Genomic DNA, 17250 nt, shown 5'->3' on the forward strand with positions numbered 1-17250 from the left:
AAACAAACCCGTCACACGTAAAACATTGTTTTCAGGGTATCAAATGGAATTTAAGGAGATCAAAGAAAAAATGCATACGTCCCTGACGAAATTACGCGACGCAATCACCGCGGCTCGGTTTGCTACGCGCGATTTGCCCGTGTGGACCATTATCCCACCCCGCTCGCGCTACCTCCCTTCCCCCGTTACCTCGTCAAAGCCATTTTTTTCTCATATAATTTCTCTCGGATGACGCGAGCTCTGAGAGCTTTCGCGATCATGCCCCGCGGTCGGTGTGAAAAACCGGGCGAATTTCCACGACGAAAAGGGTTCCATTAATATCTATTAGCGAGCCGTGCTCGACATCAGCCGGATTTATACATTCCCCGTCTCGTTTCCCTCGTCGCCCTCCCCTCCTGATTTCAAATCTCTCTTCGAATTTTTCTATTCGCCGCGGCGTATCGTCGAAGAGAGCAGGAAAAAGATACAAGAACGTGCGACGGGGAAAAAATCGTAGGAGGTATTTCGAAATATGAGACGTCATTTGTTTTCATTAATTAACGCCAAATTGGAGTGTCAGACACTGGGACCGATATATTTCCCGCTTTATCAATATTCCGACAGCGGCGCGTGATCCCTCGAGCATTTACCATCAGTTTTCACTTTCGCGTAAATATACATATACCTATATATACATATATATATATATTCCGTCACCTGTCCTATTATGAGAAAGATGAGAGAGAAATTTCGTTGCCGCGCGATACTTTTCAAATTCTATCTCCGGATATCTGAGCAAAGATCGATTGGAAGGGTTTACAAGTTACGCTCAGAAGAGACGTAACGACAATTTCATCAAAAGTTCTGCTGGTATCTTTTTAAATTGCAGAACGTTTCAAGTTAGAGACGGTAAACACGTAATAATTTTATTTTGAATTTTATAGATATATATTTTTATAGATATGTTATACAATTTTATATGAAATTTTATTTGTTATGAAGTGAATTCATTGATATTACAAATATTATGGAACAAACTTCTTAAGCAGCTTGTCAAATCGACTGCAGCATTTCAAAATTTTAACTTGTGTTTATTTAATCTTCTTTTTTTAGCTCGTGTATTTTGAACGTTACATAAATATAAAGATGCGATCAAGATATTTTCATTGGCTTGTCTCTCTCTCTCTCTCTCTCTTTCTTTTTCTCTCTTCCTCTCTTATTCACCGGTTGAGCTAAAGGGATTGTTTTCGTCGCTTTATTTCAATCCTCTTATCAAAGCGGCTGTGCTTCCAATTTCCCGGGCGCTTTTATGCACTTTGAACGATGCGCTTAATTCACCGAATAAACGCCTCCGCACTTTTTCTCGCGCACGGCCGCGCGCACGTAATTTGCACGAAAAAGCGGCCCTAGGAATCACCCCTGTCGAGGCCAAAAAGCAGCGGTGACTCGCGAAGCGTATTTGAATTCAAAGGGTTCGTAATTAGTCGACGCTAGCATGTTGTAACAATCATCGTCTAAAATTTTCGCCCGTCGCGCGTCGCCCTGAAACGGGCCGGTCTTGAATTTCCTTTTATGCTACGCACGTCCGGCGGGATGAGGAAAAGTAAATGAAAATTGGCATAATAGATAGAAAGCTGAAAAAACATTTGCGCGCACAAAAATAAATGACGTGTGCATGCATGTGCATCGGAAATGGTATTAATCTTTCAAATTCAGTTTTTTTTTACTTCCGTATTATACTTTTCGCATGCGATCATTTTTCATAACGCATTTGTTATCGCGTGGAGTAACAGCGGAATATATATTGACACTGATGTAAATTTCAACGCACGTAGACAACAAGTAAACGGGTTTGATAATCCTCTTGCGTAACATTTGTTGCCATAAATCAAATTAATGTAGAAATTCGTCGGGAAAACGTGAAAACGTTTATTGAGCTGTAAAGTGATAATAGCGTTTATATCGGAGTGCATCCACAAAATAGTAAAGTCTCGAATGAGCTTCCAGTCAGTCGTTCAATTGATTGAAAGAATACAAAAGCCGCGCGCGCGATTCATCGCAATCCGTGCGTGACGCGTTTGCAATTAATTTTGCATCTTATTTTACGATAAATACCCTGGTGTTACGATAAATACATTGTGCGTTGAAACGCTCGTATCATTAGCCGAGAATGCTATCAATCGCGAGAGTGACTCGACTTTCTGGCGGAATGACGGAGAGATAGAGAGAGAGAGAGAGACGTTTACACGACACAGAAATTACTGTAGAGCCTTTAATTGTGACTAATGTGTTCTTAATTGCCTGATTTGCATTTTGCGCGCGTTAGCGTGCGACTTCTTTTCTTTGTTAACTAAAATTAATTTGGGATTAGCATACCAGGGCTCAGCGCGACGTTCACGCACTTAATAACAGTCGCAGAGGCAAAAATACTCGCGTACAGTTGCTATTGTAACACATGATACTTGCGTGTAGCTATATATGACTTAATTATGCAGGATATTATGTCTGACCTATATTTTCTATAATAACGTTTCTTGTATGAAGCTTTTATAAAATATTCACATTGTTCATCATATATAAAGCCATCTAAATTAGTCTCGTGTCGTAGATATTTAATTCAGAAGTGTCTGACAACAAAATTAATTGAAATATTTACGCTCGGATTTCATATTAAAAAACAGCTTTGAAAAATACATAAGGATTTTATTAAAACAAAGACTAACGCATTCTATTCTTTTAATGAAAGTTCCATTGTTAGATGTAATAACTGTAGTCACAATGTATATTAATTTCCTTGGCGTCTCCCGGAAGGATTTAGATATCTCGGAAACACAAGTCAATGTTTTCATTAAGATGCCGTAACTTGTACTATCAAAATCTTTGATGCCGCAAGCGAATACATTTCCGGATTTCTTCGCGTAGATCTCCCCGACGCGATGCCTCCGCGGTTCCCAATTCTGCGAGTTTCGCCTATCATCCGGTTGCATCTCTTAAACTTATTTAAGTTCCGCCCATATTTTATCCCGGAGAGCGCGGACGATACTTCGAAGAATACGACGAGCCACTCTCGCGGTGAAATCTCACCGGGCTACACCGACCGCTATCGTATGGCCCATCCACGCCGAAAATCCACGTAATCTTCGGAAGCGTCCGAGCGCTCTCGATTCGGGAAACGATTGTGGGAAACGATAAGAAGAACGGCGTAAAATAAAAGAGAAATTCTGTATTTCGTCAAATCCGGCTGTTAGGATCGATTCTCGAATAATCCCGCCCGAGCGTAATTTCGTATACGATGCGAATCCGATTTAATATCGAACGGCGGCTCTACGCTTACAAGTGCGAAGTGTATAATCGGATATCGTCTCCATAGTTACAGGGCACGAAAAGAACGGTTTTGCCGGAGTATCTAGAAATTTAGTTTAGACGCAGGAGTCTGAAAATAATTATGTAGGACGCTGGTTGCTAGAATATCAATACTTTTTATAGCGTTATCTCGCTTGAGCGTTCTACTTAATTAATTCGACAGTCCGCTATAAAATTATTTTCATACTGCATCTAACTAAATTTCAAACGTAAAATTCCTGCAAATTCCAGAATACATTTCCTTTGCGCAAGACACAGCAGCAAACGGCAGACGATCCTGCAATAAAAATTTAGACGAATAAATGATTACGCAACGTACATCTCGTTCTCATTCCGCAGAATTGGGAACCGAGGACGATATTGTTTTTTACAAGGTCCGGGTGCGCGTCGGGAGCTCGGCGTACGTGGCGCCCAATCGTACTTCCGCTTTATATCGAGTGCTATTTTGGATGATTTATCGACGAGACGCTTTCGTCGCTGCTAGCTCGATATCGGGGGCTCTTCCTCTCTTTTTTTTATGTCCTCCCTACCCACCGAATGCATCGAGAGCGACGCTCTCGATCACCGGCAGCGTTTATCCTCGCTGCGCAGCCTTCGCCACACACTCGCCTCTCCTCCTCTCTTCCTCCGTCTCTCCGCTCTTCTCTCACTCTATATCGTCACTCCGAGTGACAAGCCCTTGTCACTTCCTCTCTTCAACCCCCTCGGCCCTAGTCGACCGGCCGATTGCACATTTCGATGTTCGGCCGGTTTGAAAAAGTGAGAAGGGGAAGAAAAACAGCGGGAAGAAGGGAATGAGAGCGAGAGAACGGAATTAGGGAACGACAAATTCGCGAAGGGAAAGCGACGTAAAGCCGTATGATCGATAAATGACCCCTTTCATTTTATTTGTTTTGCAGATTCTACCGTGCCGGTGGGCCTTTGTCTGCTGATCGAGAAGGGACTGTCTGTGGTGAGTGAATTTTTCTTCCAAATATTTTGGTATACATATGTATAAGGGTCGTGCGAGCGGAAAGTGAGCAAATCCAATATCCGGGTAATCGACTGAACGATAGTCGCGCGATACCGCAGCTCGTTCGACAAGGGAGGCGTTACATTGTAATTTATTGCCCCTAATAGCGTCGACGCTTTTGCATTGTATCGATTGGAAATAAAAAAAAAATCGACGAGGTTGCATCAGTAACAGCTTTGTGAAATTTCGCGTGTGATTAATTTATTTATTCTCTTCACGTAATCGACGGAATAAACACTGTAATCACTTGTAGATTTTTATTAATTTATATTGATAGCATGTTTTATTCAAAGCGAACATGTATCTTAAAGAATATCTGTAAATATATAGATTATAGAGGAAAGTAATTTTATAAAAAATAAAACACTTAAGAGAAAATAAGATTCGTATCATAATTATTAATATAAATTTTATTATATAATTTAAAAAATAATTTTTTTAATATTCCAGAAATTTCTAAATTTATGCTATTTTTAAAATATAGTTATTATTTAAATTATTTTTTTATTTAACATAGACTTGCGAAGCGAAAACTTGGTAAATAAGTAAGCAATTGTATACTCTGTTAAATTTGTTCTTCGGAAATAAACGCGTTCAAGTTTCGTTATACTCATATAAAATCCTAGATAATCAAAAGTGAGAAAGGGAATTCTTGACTCGAGGAGAAGTTATCTGCGCTCGTGTGCTTTTTCGCTTCTTGCAGCGCCCGCGGTGAGCATTGAAGAGCAACTAGAAATAAAGGGAAAGACAAAGTCAAAGAGAAATAAACACGAGGAACTGAGAGATACATTGCACACTTTCCACCTCCGACTGGCTATCTTTTTCTTTTTTTTTTCATAGAGAACTAAATAATAATGATATGGGGAACTCGCGCGACAAGTAACTTTCTACAACTTCCACGGAAAAGTACTGGAACACTATCAGGGGAGACATTTATTGCATTTTACCCTTCCTCGTGCTCTCGCTCGGTGAACTGTCGATGAACTGTCGGGTCCACCTCTGCGAAATATTCTGAAACATTGCTGTTCGAAGCAATAAATAGAAAATATTTTATTTTACAAATTATTTTAATCTACCGTAATGAAAAATATATTTGTCAAGTTACGTCTATACATTTTATCGTAAAATATTTAAACTCACTTTTTATTCAGCTTTTATTCAGCTTGGGCGTTCTTTTATGGAGGTTATATAATTCTACAATTTTTTATTAATAAATTGTATCGATAAAAATACGGTGTAAAATTGGCTTGTTCGAGCCACAGTAAAACTCTGCGCCAACTTTTCTCATTAAAGATGAAATCTTGAAACGATGTCTTTTCAATAATTATTGTTATCGCGATCCGTACAATGACATTTTTTTATTGTCATTTTGGACGATCATCGTAATGTCCAAGAATGCTGTTTAAAGTCAGTATAGCACAGATCATTGGCCGTGACTCGACCGAAGTTTGCGGACAAATCAATTCGATCGATTTGACGATCCCTCGGCCTGCAGATAAACGCGGCGATATTTTTCCCCGGTGCCGACGGTGAAAGTCGACGATGCCATACATAGTGCTTTATCTGCACCGATAATACCGGCAGGGGTTTTAACATCGAATCTCTCGCACACTGCTCCCTTATCACCGTGTCGTAAAGGTGATCGCCGGCCGTTGAAACACATTCCCGATTATCATCGCTGCGTGAAGTCGTCGATCTCAGTCATCGCGCGAATTAATAACGGACCCCCCTTCCCCCCGTCGTGCAATCATTATGCATTCCCTTACGTGTTCAAACGCTTAAATGTGCTACTATAATTAAACCATGATAGATGTGCTACTAATTAAACTGTAGATATGCTATACTAATTACGTTGCATGACAATTCCACGACGATCGGAGTGTAAATCGAAGAGTTGGCCCGCGTATTAAAGTAATAATGCGGATGGAGGTATAAATTTTCGATTGTCCCGCGTAATGAAACTCAGTAAAGTTGCAACATCGGAAACGATAAGCTGTCAAATTAGAAATAATTAATTTTGGCTAGGACGTATCAATTTATGTCCGCATTAGTATTCTCTCGTATGTGGAATACGTATATATAAATGACTTCGTGCATACGCAATTACTTAACGTGATGTATAATCAGCTGGGATGCAATTCACAATGTCTGTCCAAGCGTCGAACCCGATTTACCGATCCTCCTTTTCTGAAATGAAATCCATTGACATACAAACGCGCTACCGATACCCCGCCAACGCACGCAATAATTACCACTCACTGATTAATCGTCGGCCGCTAATCGACTAATAATTCGGCTAATGACGAACGCATAATTACAACGTTGTATGAATAATTCGGCCAGCAGCGGAGCGCGCGGCCCCGTATGAATAATATATAGCGAATTAATACTCAGAACTAACATATCGCGCGCAGATAACTTATGCTCTCGTTTTCGCATGTATTTCGCGACCATTTACGTGATCGCGCTTATTCGAATGAAATTGTCGGGTTTTATTATGCGACCCGCACGCGCAATTCGTACCGTTTAATAATTTAAACACGTACTTATCCGATGGAAAACTTATCGGCCACGCTCATTTGCGAGCTACATTTTTTAACCGTCCTGTCAGCCGTGACAATGATATGCGGCGCGCTGCTGGTGAAGATATGATGACGACTTTCATGATAAATGTATCCATTTTCGGAACATAGGGTGTCCAGCATTTATGCTTTGCACCTGTATGTTCAGTAGATATAGATAACGTAAATAAATATTTCAAATAATCATGACAAAAAATTTTTATTTGTAAATTGATCAGCATTAAAAAGATTGATAATAATATTAATCTTTTTAAAACGTTTAATATTAGTCTTGAATGTATTGAACATCAGCGAAATTTTTATATTTCTTGAAGTCTTTGCTAATCAAATTTACACGTTGGTAAATTCTTGTTATTTAGAAAACTCCGCCTACATATTAAATTCGCTCTGAATGTGGTCAAAGAAATGTAAGAATTTTATTAATTTTATTGTATTTGTGCAGAAACATACGGTTTGCATTATATGAATTTTTACACGGAAAGAACAATTTTGCTGAATCCAACATATCTGAAAATAATTTTTATTCAATAATCAAAATTATTTTGTGCGAAAGTCAAAATGATTGCTAAAATATCAAAGCGTTTTATAACAATACTTATCCGTTTTAACATTCCAACAAATTATTTTGGTGATTTAATAAAAAATTATTTTCAGATATGTTTTTAGTAAAATTTTTAGGTCTTTCAACAAAATCGTTCTTTCCGTATAAGCATTCAATACGCGCCTATGTCCGCATCAAATTTATAGTATTCTTTTGTGCAGCATAATTGGGTCAAGCGTTCCGTAAATATTTGGCCGGAAAACGTGCTTTCTGTTTTCCACACTTTCGTTCGGATGCCGGCTTCTCCTCGCGAGTGGATTTTAATTTTCAACCGCGTGATACCGTTTACCCGTTACATTTTTTTTTTTCAGTTTCATTATTTTAGATATGCATGTATTATACTCTTTGTTTTTTTATTGTTGAAATTTTAATTATTAATTTTATCAATTTTTAGGATTATCAAGCTACAATTTAAAACATTTTTAAAAATTATGATTTATATATTATATAGCTTATTCGAATATTACAGACCTTTTTAGCTTTTTCGAATGGAATTTAATTACTACAAAATTCGGCTTTCGACCGAATTCTTTCTTAATAATATCTTTTGAGGATCTCCCCTGCATCCTTCGCCGGCTGAGTTCTGAGAGAACTGCAAAACTGTAATTCTTTATGAAATGTACCTTTAGTCTTTAAGGGTAATTACTTCAGATACAAAACTTCGCGAAGTGCGAGGGTGTAAAATGAGGAGTTTTTGCAGCCGGGCTGCAAGTGCGCGACGCGGAAGCGAAATATTTTCCGGGCGAGCGGATGTTTCTCACCGCCGAGCGTCGGCGTTTGTTTCCGCGCCATAATAACTTGCCGGTGATAAATCACGCTCATGCGATACTTTGTCAAACGGGTCCGACAGCGCGTTTAAATAATTAACCTTTTGTCCCGTATGGGTGTGTAATTTTTTATTGAATCCTATAACAGCGGCCAACTGCGCTATCCCGCGAATGAAATACCGTGATTCAATATTGTGAGCGTTGTGACGACGACTGTGATTTATATCCTCCTTTGTAACGCACTTTGTTCTGATAATTAATCTTGTAGTAATCTCACGTTTTGCATATTCGCAGTAATTTCATTCAGGCTCCAGCTCTTTATAATTTCTGCCCTTTGCTAAAGTGCCGCCTTTTTAGCTGCCGTGCACGTTTTGATATCTATATATACATAAAATATTGGATTTGAAAGTAATCTTAAACGAAAATAAATCGACGCTTTTATGAAAGTTTAATTTTTACAAAGGATCAAGGATTTTTATTCATGCTTTTTCGTTTCAAATAGAAGATTACGAAAATTTATTATTAACAACGCAGTAATTGAATTTCGTCAATCCGTCATTTGTATCGTATAATAAGATATTCGAATTTAAATCAATCATTGCAACATTTAATTTTTTTTGTAAATTTCACCATTGAAGCGGCAAATTACATCTCCGCTGCCGATATATCAACGTGTATATCAACGTGTCAATGATTTACGCGCATCAGAATCCGGTACGTTTCCAACCGAGCACGTTGAAAGCCCAAACAGAGAAACACGGTTGTTTGCTTAATGAAATACAAAATTATAAATATATCAGCGCAGAGTTTGTGCAACACACTGTAATAATTTTCCGCTATCTTTGCACGTTTCATAACATTTGCAATGTTTCTCGTCGTATTAAATTGTTTACACGGATGCTTACTGAATAATCTTTCGCAGTTATATAGCGTGTCCCATAATCACTGTAGGTACAATAATTTAATAGCTCCGTTCTGAGAATTGACACGAAATTCCAATTCCAAAATATTTAGATCGCAATTATTATTTTCATGGGATTTTGCACGGTATTACGAATATTAAATTTTTTTATAATTAATATTTACTATGTGTATTATGTTACTCAGAGATAATTTTAATCATAAGCATTATTAATAAGCTATCAGCTTTTAGTTAATTGAATTATTGAGCCAACGTTCCATTCGGTCGTCATTTTTTTGTCACAATCCGAAAATGAAATTACATATCAACGAAAAATGCAAAATACTTATATTCGAATTTACAAACATCACGTTAAAGAAATAATTGCTGATATCGCTGTACATATATTTCTCTGAATAAGCAGCATCGATATGCTTACAGTTCATTAATAATGAGAGTTAAATGATCGCGCAAATCATTAATTGTCTATATAGAAATAACCGCTTTTTCTCGTAACGTCTATCACGATCGTGCATCAAACGATAATGTGACGACACACGAAGAAGCTTGCACTATCTGTTCGTTTGAATCTTGCAGCGTGAATGGCACTGACAGATGCTCTTGGCTACACAGCGGCGCGATGTACGGTATTGAGCGTATCAAACGCGTTGAGCCGAGTACTTTTACCAAGAATTTAATGCGTCAAATTGAATCCGGCGCGTATACAAAGTCGCTCGCAACGCAATCTTTTGAAATGGTTAGCACCTTTCCCGTGATACTTGTCATTCCTGCGCGCTGTGTTATGAAAGATCGCCGTGTTGTCATTCGCTCAGTAACTGTCAAGCAGTTAGGTCGTGACGCGTGCTGCTGCTTGTTCTGCATTATTTTTCGAATTGTGATCGCGACAAAACGCAGATACATTTAGTATGATCATTCCGAGGAAAAAATTAAAAGAGATTAAATACTAAATATTAAATACTAAAAATATATATATATATGTATATGTAAGTTTATTATGCACTTAATATAAATATATAGGTATATGCATAAAAGGCAAGGCGACAGCAACTGATACAATGCCCACCAGAAACATGATATCAGGATTAAATATAAATAGTGAATACAGTTATTAAATAAATTAAATAAATTATAAATTTTAGATTCTGTAATAAGTAAAAGCTACTTAATGCGAAAAATAGAATATTTAACGTGAATTTGTTTTAGAAAATATTAAATATTTTACGAGAAATTGGATGCTAACTGAAATAATTTTGAGAGAGATATGTATCTCAATGTGTTATTTTTATATGCCAAAATTTATTTGGAATATTTTTGTCCTTTGTATTTTGAACAAAGAGATATATTTAAATTACAGCTTTGTTACAATAATGATTATCTCTCATAAATATCGATATAAGACACTTATAATTTACATTTTTTATTTTTTTGTACTTTTAATTACAAAAAAATTACATATACAACATACACATTTTAATGAATAGCTTGGACACTACGGATAATTACGGGAGATCGGATAAAGACTCGCAAAATTCCGTGCGATCAACTCCCGTAATTGTAATCATGCCCTAACCCTGTTCAATGAAATAGGTACGTGTTGCACGTAATTTATTCATTCAAAGTACAATTCTTTTTCTTCATGTGCGTATCTGGCCCTCCAAATGATCCAAGGCGTTCTCTTCTGCATATATCCATAGATATATGGGATCTGTACAGCTTTAACGCCGATCGTTTCAAACGGTCTATTAAAAGAAATTCTCTTGGCAAAGATACTCTCGATAGTTTGCCATTGCCGGCCATTGCCTTCTGAGAGGTAGCGATCGCTTCAAATCGATTAAAATCGATTTTAGAGTTAAATTTGTTTTGGGTGGATATAAATCTGGATCTTTGGCACACAGAAGGCTGCTACGCAGCTCCTTGCGCCACGATCGCCACCTAAGTACAATACATAAAGCTAAAGAATGTAAATTATAAATGTCTCATTTCGATATTTATGAGAGAAAGCTATTATTATAACGATGCTGCAATTTTAAATATATCTTTTATCTTAATTCGAAATGCAAAGGACAAAAATATTCCAAATAAATTTTTTAGTATATATAAGATAATATTTTATCGAGGTACACATCTTTCTCTCAAAATTTTCTCAATTTAGCAGCCAATTCCTCGCAAAATATCTAATATTTTTTAAAACAAATTCACGTTAAATATTCTGTTCTTTGCATTAAGTAGCTTGTACTTATACGGAATTTGCTTGTAAAACACTGTCCATCATTTCGGCTCCTCCGCCGACATTCCAACGTCGGCGACGTTGTGTGCTACGCACTGTGCACTGTGTGTAAGCCACTTCCTGCTGTAACTTTGTATCTCTTTATTTTCTGTCGCAGGATATCATAGCTCATGGCACGGGAATGGTGTTCCACGTCATAAACCTCGTTGTGATGGTACTGATGCCGATGGTGGTCATCCACGTGAAGGATTCCGGATTCAGCTTGGGTAAGCGCCATTTTACGTATCGTTTCACTTGCGAATTTCGCGTGCACTCGCATATCCACACGATATTACTTACGTGATTACTTACCTACGTATAGCGGTCGCGGGATTCGATTGAAATAATTTACGTAAGTATACTGTTCTCGAATTACTTGCGCCGCGATTGAAATAATTGTCGCTGTACACGCAGGGTATCATTGCAAATTTACGCAGTCATTACTTACCGTGACTTTCGCAATCGTTTGCGTATTCTCGAGCCTCGAGCCTGGCTTATCGCGCGAATCCGTTTTTTTTTTTCATGACATACAATTAACCCGTTTACGCACGCCAGGAGGTTTCTTTAATGATACGCACACCATTTATGAGTCGACGAATATATATAACGGAATCATTATTCATAAAAGCGTTAACGTGAGCAAGGTCTTGTTTAACAGAGTGTATAGATTTTTGTCAAATATGTTTTTTGCCTTTTTTTAATTACATGGAATGCCACTTTACTAAAAAAAGTGCCATTATATGTAGTTTAATAGATCTTTATATATCTTTATTATGCGAAAAATTAAGATACCTGCATATTGTCGAATTATGAAATAATTCATTTTTAATTATTTGTCACTTCTGTGTTTATTACGACGTGCCGCATTTATTCTCGGCGGAGAGATCTATCAAAAATTCTATTTAAATGCAATATGTATGGTCATTCGTGCAGATCGATGCGCCGGGGAGCGCCGCGGTGGGTCGCAGAGTTCATATGCAAATGCAATTACTTCGTGCTCTCTTTTATCTACAACTTCATGAGTGCTCGAACCATTCGTCTCGCGTTAGCCTATTAAGACAAAACGGTTGTATTAGACATTTTAATTCCCGGCGCTTTTTTAATTTTTAAAACTGCAGGTGCGAAATATCGAATTGTATTTGTGTAATCTCATTATACGGCCGCTCAATCAATTAAATCACAGATCTAATCGCAATCTTATTCTTTTTCTTCCGGATTGCGTGTCATAGCCTCTTTTTTGTCCGAAGAAAAGTAATTAAAACGTAACTACGTTTGCGAGCGCTGAAGCAGCGCTCTTGTCTAATTAAAGGAATTTAAATTAATTCTTATGGTGCAGAGACGCACTCTCTCTCTCTCTCTCTCTCTCTCTCTCTCTCTCTCTCTCTCTTTCTCTCTGCGAGCGAGCGAGCGATCGATTCGATAGGTGTATTGTCGCGCGCGGCGATCTAATTTAGTTTTTCATTCTGAATGACGAATAATCGCAGGGAAAAAGTCGGAACTTTATGGAAAATCGTCTGGACTTTAATTAAAAGATCCTTAATCGCAGTCGCGGCGGGGGAGCGTAATAAGCCAGTGTTCTCCCGGTATAATCCCGTCCGGCATCGCATTTTTTAATATTCTCATTTACATACTTGACATAGAGATACAGATAAATCTACGTGAACGTCGATCTCTCGAGTCAAATGAATCGGCGCTCTTTTCTTCTGGCATTTGTTAGAGAACGCTTGAAGAAAGAAAGAAAGAATCTCGTACTGCCAACTTTGTACTGTTACCGCGGAGTATCTCAATCATCTTTTACGACGCTTCATTTCGGCAAAATTGAGGAAGCTTTTGACTCTGTCGTGATATTTGGCTGTCAGTCATCTTCCGATATGGTCGACGGTAGGATGAGAGGAAAGATTTGCCGATTGATTGCAGTTTGGATAAAACGGAAGAACGCGAGCTTGCGGAGAATAGAATTGTCAGATCTCGGAGCACATTGACAAAGAAAGATCTTTTTAGCTTTACGGAAGATACATTCGTCTTGTGGTAGAGTTAACTGTATATGTGTGCGGGCGCATTAGATGCCTTGCTTCTAATAGATTATCCGTAGAGAGTTTTTAAAGACATGTACACAAAAAGGAAACGAACGGAAATTAAAAACGGTGGTTTTCCTTCTCTTAATTGTATGATACGAAAACATTACATCATTCCTTTTATTTCTTCATTGGTTATTTTGTTGCCAAAATTCTTGAAGTATCAATTTAATTGTTGTTATTATACATAAATGTGTATAATAATTTTCGCGAGAAATTAAGACATTAAATTGGGAATAATTGGAAATTCGCGATCGTAGGAAATTTCCTCGAGCCATTCTTTGCGGTCGCGATTTCACACCAGAGAACACCCAGATTGAACGGTAATGGATGACAATGAAACTTCAAAGTTGGATCGAAGCTTTTGAACTTTGACAGGAGAACATATGACCTTCTATCATCGGGGATGCAGTGTAGTCGAAGGTGAAGGATCGTCATGCTTCAAACTCCGCGAGATTTACTTCGCTACTACGAAACTGGAAGTGTTACTGGCTCTCGCTGGATATTGGAACATTTGAAAACTCGTTATCCTAATAACAATGATAGTTATAAGTTGCGCGTAAATTGATTATGAAGTGTAACAAGTGTATTGCAATATTGCAATAGTCTCTATTAAGAGATAATAATCTAAAGAAGCTAAAGTAATTTTTTTAATGACACACGCATAAGAAAAATTAAATCGTGTATCGCTGTATAATTATAAAAAAGTAAGTACAGAAAAAGATGTGAACAAAATCCTGATTAAAACTGCCATTTTATAATTAAAACGACGTTGCATACGAAGCACATTTGCATACGAGCAGGCTACAATATCTAAAAGACAGCACTTAAAGGAACAGAGGCAGTGAGACGGAGAAGAGGAGGGGAGCATTAAGCGTTTTGTACGTTCAGACACATAGAGCGTAATACTAAAAAGGAAGTAGTTCCCGGCTAAAATCTAGGAAATCTTTGACGAGCGTCCAAGAAATCCTTAAGAGCCTTATTCTCCTTTTTTATTTTTGTTCGTAAATCGTCGGGGGCCGGGTATCCCGGGAGAATCCTCGTTGGCGTGAATGCATCCCGGCTCGCGTAAAGACATCAAGATCCTGGTGTCTACGTGAGTGAATACACTTTTGAGTGCACACTCTCGTATACATCGTCTCGCATGTTGAAGGGTCGGGCATGTCGGGCAAAGGAGCGACAGAGAAGTACTACCGGCAGAAAGAGAGGGAAGAGAGAGAGAGAGAGAGACTCTGTGAAAGAGCCCGGGGTCGTCCAGACGCTTGAACCAAAGCCACTGCACTCCCGCTCGCAAAGCGCACTCGGCTACGACTACGGGAAGTTTTAAGAAGCGCTTAGGCAGTCCAAACTCATGCGAATCTTTGCCTTTCGCGCTGCTGCGGCTTCCATATAGCTTCCTCCTGCGTTCTCACGTCGCCTATATAAAAGGATCTAACTGCGATAAATTTCTCTTAAGCACTGACATATATTCTGTTGTCTTTTTACATCGAAAAATCTTTCTAATTGATTGTATATTGTAATGTCTCTATCTTTATTGATTACAATCGTTGTAATCTTCGATCCGCTGCATAATGACATATCAGTCTGCAGTTACCGCCATTAGAATTCTCTATTTTAGTTTAAAAAATCACTCTTGTTGCAAGTTACCCATAATTAGTTATTTAAAAGAATTTTCTTGATTCCGTCTGCTGGATTTTCTGTCGAAATTGCACCGTTTCACGATATATTTCGACAATCGTCGTTGTCACGTCCACACGGTGATTGTTTTTTTTTTTTAAATGCGAGCTTCGAACGATTTAATTCTCCCGGTCGAGCTCCTCGTTTGGTCGAACGACGGGGTTAAAACACGCAAAAAACTACAGTGAGAGAGCGAAGGGGTGCGACGCGACACGTAGCACATTGCCGTCGACCGCCGTAATCACGATGGTCGATGCGAAAGCATCGTCAACTATCGGACGTCGAATTTCGCTCATTCGGAAGTGCTCCTACACCGACAGACGAGCGTGCCGTGTTTTTTTTTCTGTTGATACTGCGAAACGTGACACCCGATAGAAACGCGACATGGACATTCTATGGCCTTTCGACTAATGCTCTTTCTCACTTCTACGGTCTGTCTGTATGCGCCTCGTTGTCGCTCTCTCTCTCTCTCTCTCTCTCTCTCTCTCTCTCTCTTTCTCTCTCTCGCGCGCGCGCAACCGCACTCGTCCACCCGCACTTTCCCATGCAGCAGATACCCGCAGTAAAAGGCGTCGAGTGTTTGCCGCACAGTTAAGTGGTACCATATTGTCGTATAAAGAGGGTTCTCGCCTTTGGCTTGACAATTGGGCGCACGTGTCGATGTAAATACAATCGCGTGACGGTCCATCGAAAGCCCCGTTTTCAGCGAAAATGAAAGATCGTATATACAACAATTGTCAACAGCAATTACCGTACATATTGAATTTTCCAGAGAGATATATTTTTCATGGTCAATGCATATCCATACGGATAATAATGCATAATTACGACAAATACTTTATTTGAAGTATTAAATGTGTGTAGAGTTCTCACCGGTAGAGATTGGCTCAGTAGAAAAGTCGATCATTGATCGGGCGCGAAGGAAAATCTTGCCATATCGACTTCTAATTAGTCTCTCATCTCTCTTGACTTATAAAACAAGCAGTTATGCTTTGCTTCACACATTTGTTGACTAAATATTCAACAGAATTATTATTAAATTTACTTAGATGGCTTTTCAAAGTTGGCTCGATGAAAACGAGAAACTCGCGCTTGCATGTTGCCATTCATACTCCATCATCAAAATATAATATATACTTTAATTAAATTTTGAATATATTTTAGTTAAGAATTTTCTCCCCTATCTGTTTTAACGCGTCTCTGACGTTAATTTACGCTATTCTACTCAAATTTCCGGCCAAATTATAAATGACGTAATTATGTCGCACCGTTTAATATCTAAATTTCCTATCTTTCGCTGCATTCGCGATATCTACTATGCTTCCTCGGTTTTAGTTATAAATTTTAATAATTTTAAGTGTGATTTTCCCCGAGTTTGGAATATTTGCTTTTCCTAGCTTTCGACCGCCCGACGACTATCTGGCTCAGCGCAATAATCTCTGTACACCCGGCGCGAGCGCGAATCTAGTCACTCGAAATTACCGGTCTGCCCTCTCTCGCGGTATTTGCAAATTCTTGCTGCACACTCTTCGCGGCGAGCTGTCACGAGCAAGCGGACATACTCGAGCGCACATATAATCCGGCGTGGGTTCTAATAATTCTCCGCCTCCGCGCTTTCAATTTCGCAGTCGATCCATAAATTTCGTCCCCGAAGTGCGCACTTCTCACACGCACTTCGCAGCCGCGTGTTAAGGTCGACTCACTCAGATGCCAGCAGGTACTAATACAGAGATTTCCGAGAGATACGAGAGGATTTAATATTTATCGTAGAGCGATTGTTATCACGGACGGAGAAAAAAGGGACATGTAGGCGTTGTACGATGTCAGCCTCGGTACATGTTGGTGACAGGCGGTGAGAGTGTACATCTGTATGCGCGTGAACCTTAAAAGTTTGCGTTTACCGGGAAGTGCTATCCTTTCGGATATGCCGCTAACGCGAGACGGTAACGAGCGCACGACAAGCCCGTAAAATCTCAGCCTCTTGGTGGCAGTCGCCCCCCCCCTCC

The 17250-nt window shown here is 38.8% G+C and overlaps 1 protein-coding gene across 1 annotated transcript in view; it reads left to right on the forward strand.

The window, feature by feature from the left end:
* Positions 1-17250, forward strand: part of LOC105453318 (diacylglycerol O-acyltransferase 1) — a 92131-nt gene that overhangs the window by 32104 nt on the left and 42777 nt on the right. Inside the window, exons 4-5 of the mRNA XM_011695159.1 lie at positions 4242-4294; positions 11611-11719. Coding sequence (XP_011693461.1) covers positions 4242-4294; positions 11611-11719 — 162 coding nt within the window. The remainder of the gene's footprint in view (positions 1-4241; positions 4295-11610; positions 11720-17250) is intronic.

This window comes from Wasmannia auropunctata, unplaced genomic scaffold (assembly GCF_000956235.1).
Source record: "Wasmannia auropunctata unplaced genomic scaffold, wasmannia.A_1.0 LD336000.1, whole genome shotgun sequence".
Classification (NCBI taxonomy): domain Eukaryota; kingdom Metazoa; phylum Arthropoda; class Insecta; order Hymenoptera; family Formicidae; genus Wasmannia; species Wasmannia auropunctata.